Source organism: Amphimedon queenslandica, unplaced genomic scaffold (genome assembly GCF_000090795.2).
Source record: "Amphimedon queenslandica unplaced genomic scaffold, v1.1 AMPQUscaffold_13302, whole genome shotgun sequence".
Lineage (NCBI taxonomy): Eukaryota > Metazoa > Porifera > Demospongiae > Haplosclerida > Niphatidae > Amphimedon > Amphimedon queenslandica.
Window position 1 is genome coordinate 85,133 of NW_003546462.1, and position 5,000 is coordinate 90,132.

The 5,000-nt window shown below is 32.8% G+C and overlaps 1 protein-coding gene and 1 long non-coding RNA gene across 2 annotated transcripts in view; both read left to right on the forward strand.

Annotated features, from left to right (window-relative positions):
• The window catches only part of LOC109583490 (ankyrin repeat domain-containing protein 17-like), a 5,060-nt gene extending 505 nt beyond the window's left edge, over positions 1-4,555 (forward strand). The window contains exons 2-9 of the mRNA XM_019998876.1: positions 1,749-1,850; positions 2,181-2,282; positions 2,335-2,433; positions 3,320-3,421; positions 3,907-4,005; positions 4,120-4,221; positions 4,291-4,380; positions 4,436-4,555. Coding sequence (XP_019854435.1) covers positions 1,764-1,850; positions 2,181-2,282; positions 2,335-2,433; positions 3,320-3,421; positions 3,907-4,005; positions 4,120-4,221; positions 4,291-4,380; positions 4,436-4,555 — 801 coding nt within the window. The 5' untranslated portion in view covers positions 1,749-1,763. The remainder of the gene's footprint in view (positions 1-1,748; positions 1,851-2,180; positions 2,283-2,334; positions 2,434-3,319; positions 3,422-3,906; positions 4,006-4,119; positions 4,222-4,290; positions 4,381-4,435) is intronic.
• On the forward strand, positions 64-281 carry LOC109583502 (uncharacterized). The gene is made up of 2 exons (XR_002185553.1): positions 64-108; positions 153-281. It is a non-coding gene; the product is annotated as an uncharacterized LOC109583502 (long non-coding RNA).
• Positions 4,556-5,000: the final 445 nt, after the last annotated feature.

Sequence of the window (5,000 nt, forward strand, 5' to 3'; positions counted from 1 at the left end):
CATTTATCATACCAAGGGCCATAGGCCTGAGGTATGATAAATACCATAGATACCGACACACAGTTGTATAACTCTTTGCTTGACAATTTGTTGTAGAACTACAACAAGGTAATAACAATTAATAAAAAAGCAATTACCATGCCTCTTTTTAGGGCAAACACGTGCGTTTTACAGGAAACCACACCTTCTTGGCAGAAATTGGTATTGAATAATATTAGTGGTAAAATAGAAACCATAGGAAACAATAGAAAAGTGAAAGAATGCTTTGTCGGCACTTTGATGTAATTGCTATTCAACACTAATTTTTTTTTTATTTATTTGCAAAAAGTTGACTATTCGTTGATGACATTGGTTGAGTCATTGATGGAATGAAATCTAACACTAATGGAGTGTGTAAAAGCAATGAAACTGGTTGTAGTAAATGCAGCAGCTAAAATTTATGTAGGTGCAAGCAGTTTAGGTGCTTTGGAGTACTTTTAAGTGAATGGAATAGAATTTGTAGGGCTACTGAGAGCTCTTGAAAGGCACAAAGATACTCTATGAAAAACGATCAAAATGGCTGATTGGGCGTGGTCAAGAGGTGTGGCGTCCAAAAATGCACCTGATTTGAGTGGTTTCCATGACAACATGAATAATTCAAAAAGTTGTCCAATCCAAAAGACTAATTTTTATGAATTTCACTGTGTAAGGAAAAGGGATAACCAACTTCTACCGTGTACTAAAACTAGTAAACAACTAGTTTACTTAGCAACACTTAGCAACAGCATGGCATGCATGCCTATTTTTAGCAGGATCGAGGTTAATAAGTAATTTCCCGGGCAAACTTATTAACCTCCCAGGGAAACTTATTAACCTCCCGGACAAACTTATCAACCTCCCGGGCAAACTTATTAACCTCCTATTACCAGGGAAATTACTTATCAAACCGTCCTAGTGGTAAGTAAGTTATTTATGAACCTAAAATCAAGCAATCTGATTGGTCAATTGCAATTAGGCATGGTAGAATCAGGGGCATATCTAGGAATTGAGGAAGGGGGGTGCTGAGGGCGCGCGAAGCGTGCCGCGATTTTGGCCACACCCACTTTTACGGCGGTAAAACGGCCTTTTCTTGCATTTTCGTCAATTATGGGTGGGGCTAAGATCCTTTCAAGCATACTGGTACTTCTGATTGCTCCTTAAAGCACTGGAAACTGCTGAAGTCATGATCAGGGGGCTAGATAACTTTGTTAAGAGGCTTGGTAGTGATGCAAAAGTCCAGGACTTCAGTAATTTTTTTCTGAGCCGGGCCAGCCATGAGGGGGGGGCTCAAGCACCATTCAGCCCCATGCTAGAAACGCCCCTGAGAATTTTGTATATAGACCTGTTTAGTATGATATATAATACACACACACACACACACATATATATATATGTATATCATAATTATGACATCATCCTTTGACGTGGTCGGGTTTATATTTTTGTATATAAACCTGCCATTCAGAAATGCTGTCATCATTATGAAATATATCCTATATAACATACTAACTGTGGCCCAAGGGCTATATCACATCCTTGGACATCCACCTCAGGTCTATATTTTTGTATATAGACCTGTTTAGTATGATATATAATATACACTCACACACACACACACATATATATATACATATATTATTATTATTATTATTGTTATTATAAAAACAGAAAGAGCACTTAGATGTAGGATGAACAAAAATTATTATTATTATAGTATTATTATTATGTAGTGTACACCACTTGCTATGGCTTGTATAGGCGGACATAAAGAAATAGTTGAACTGCTACTGAATCAGGATGGAGTTGATGTCAATGTCACTGATGGTCTTAAAGTAAGAGACATTAGAGTGAGGCCCTACAGTAATTATTGTAACAACTTTTAAACAAGCTGAATTGGTAATTTAAGCTAGCTTATGTCAGATACAGTTAACCAATTATGCTAAATGACTCAACTTTGTTCACAGCTCCAGAGGGCCTGAAACAAACATGATTAGGAAAAATGAATAATGAAATAATAAATAAATGATGAGTATAAGCACAAAACAATATTATTATCATCATCATTATTATTAATTTATTATTATTATTATTAAAAGCTTATTATTATTATTATTATTATTATTATTATTATTATTATTATTATTATTATTATTATTATGTAGAATACACCACTTGGTAATGCCTGTTTAAGAGGACATACAGAAATAGTTGAACTGCTACTGAATCATGGTGTAGCTGATATCAATAACACTAATATACAAGAAGTAAGATACATAATAACAAGAGTACATAATAATATCATCATCTTCATATTAGCGTACACCACTTGGTATGGCATGTATAGAAGGACATGCAGAAATAGTTAAACTACTACTGGAGTATAAAGCTGATGTCAATGTGACTGATAAAAATGGAGTAAGAGAAATATTATTGACATATCATCATAAATAATGATTATAGTTAAACAAGCCTTTTTTTATTGGGGCAAGCCTTAACAAACTCCCATGAGTGTATCTACTAGCATACAGACAAATATGAGGGCTATATATGTTTTCCATAAAGTACAAGCTCAATAAATAAATTACTAATGGGACTCCATTAAGCCATTGTTACTGTTATTATGAATAAAACGGTTAAGCCTGAATATGTTGTTGTTATTATTACAAAGGCACAAAGTTTAAAAACCCAAAAATAACTTCAACAAAAGACAACAAATGAAAAAAGAATCCCTTAAAGGGAACTGTCAATATGGGATGAGAGATAGGGCTGCTGAGCAACCCACATAGCAGAATTACCTCCCTATAAAGAGACTGAGTGGCATTATTATTATTACTATTATTATTATTGTTATTATTATTATCATAAACAAAGGCAACAACAACAGGGAAGGGAACAAAACAGATAAGATTAACAACACACGCAAAAAACAGCAATGGAATATAACATTAAAAAAGACATTAAGCAGACAAAAAGGGGCAAAAAAGAAATTAATAACAGAATAAAATAAAATGAAATAAAAATATAGTTCTAGTTAAGTAGTTAGTTTACATGTAGAAAATTGGGGTTGATACCATATCCATCCTCCATACCAATCCCCTGCCATTTATGACGAGATCCTCTAACACATATATTAACTGCACGAATCAGTGAAAAGGATTATTATTATTATTATTATCACTGTCATTATTATTATTATTATTATAATGAACAAAACCACAAGAATAAAAACATAATATAGAGTACTAAGAAGCAGGTTTTTAGAATTATTATTATTATTATTATTATTATTATTTTTATGTAGCTTACACCACTTGGTAATGCCAGTATACCAGGACATACAGAAATAGTTAAACTACTACTGGAGCATGGTGTGGATAATGTTGATCACACTGATAAGGATGATGTAAGAGACATAATAATACTGCAGTTTTATTTTGCAATTTATTTTTTGTGCTTTAGTGATTTGTGTAAATAAGATTAATTTCAGTTGCATACTAATTTTTTCACTAAGACAAATAGAAGCTCTTTCTGACTTTAGAAAAGTCTATCTTTGTCTTTTCTTGCTTCATTTATTCTGTAATTGTTGCTATAGTTACACTGGAAGTGCTATAAAAATAAATGGTAGCGTATGTCAACCACAAAAATTTCTATTTTGGCATTTGATGCATGCTACCATTTTGTTTCTTCAGCAATTCCAGTGTCAACACAATGCACGAAAAGCAAACTCATATAGAACTCACCTTATAAATTAACTGTTGACATGCATATAAATACGTAGATAGCATTTGGGCCCTTGTGGGGTAATTCAATCATAATGACCCGTAAGCTTCATATCAAATCATAAAGTCTTTCCCTTTCAACCCTTTATCTCATGTTATTGTCCTGTAGGATACACCACTTGGTATGGCTTGTGTAGGAGGACATAAAGAAGTAGTTGAACTACTACTGAAGCATGGAGCTAATGTTAATCACCTTAATAAGCAAAAAGTAAGAATCACAGTAATTATTATTATTATTATTATTATTATTATTATTATTATTATTATTATTATTATTATTATTATTATTATTATTATTATTATTATTGTTATTATCATTTAGTGTGCACCACTTGTCTTAGCCTGTATAGGAGGGCATGCAGAAATAGTTGAACTGCTAAAGGAGAGTAGTAAAGTTGATATCAATGTTACCGATGAGCGAGAGGTGAGAATTATTATTAATATTATTATTATTACTAATATCATTATCATCATCATCATCATCATCATGTAGAATACACCACTTGTTGTGGCTTGTATAGGAGGACGAAAAGAAGTAGTTGAAATGTTATTGAAGAATGGAGCTAAAGTCAATGATCAAAATGTATGATCATAATTGATACATTAATATTATTATTTTATTTTTACATGTATGTTAGCGTGCACCACTTTGTATTGCCTGTGAAGAAGGACATACAGAAATAGTTAAACTACTACTGCAGCATGGAGCTGATATCAATGTCACTGATAATAATGGAGTAAGAGAAATAGTATATTGACTTAGTATTATTATTATTATTATTATTATTATTATTATTATTATGAAGTACAATAGTTAGAAATAAAACAGGTTGAAATGCATACACTCAGATAGAGAAAAATATGAAATTTAAGAATAAAAGAAAAGTTAGAATAATAATTTTATATTTGAGTGGGTTAGGACATGATAAAGTCTAGGGGTGAACCATCAGAGATGTTGACTGACCACCACTTACAGGGGCGTCGCTGGGCTTGAAAGATTGGTAGGGCACCAGGTCCATGAAGGTGGTGGGACTTTTTCGCGCGCGAAAAATTTTGCAGTATCTCATTAATATTCATGATGGGTGTGGTCAATTTTGGTCAATTAATCATAGATATTAGAGTACAGAGGGATTGGAAACGGGGTATCTCCGTATACATCGCTAGGATACGGATGCTAGTTGACATTTGCATCTAGCAACGCCT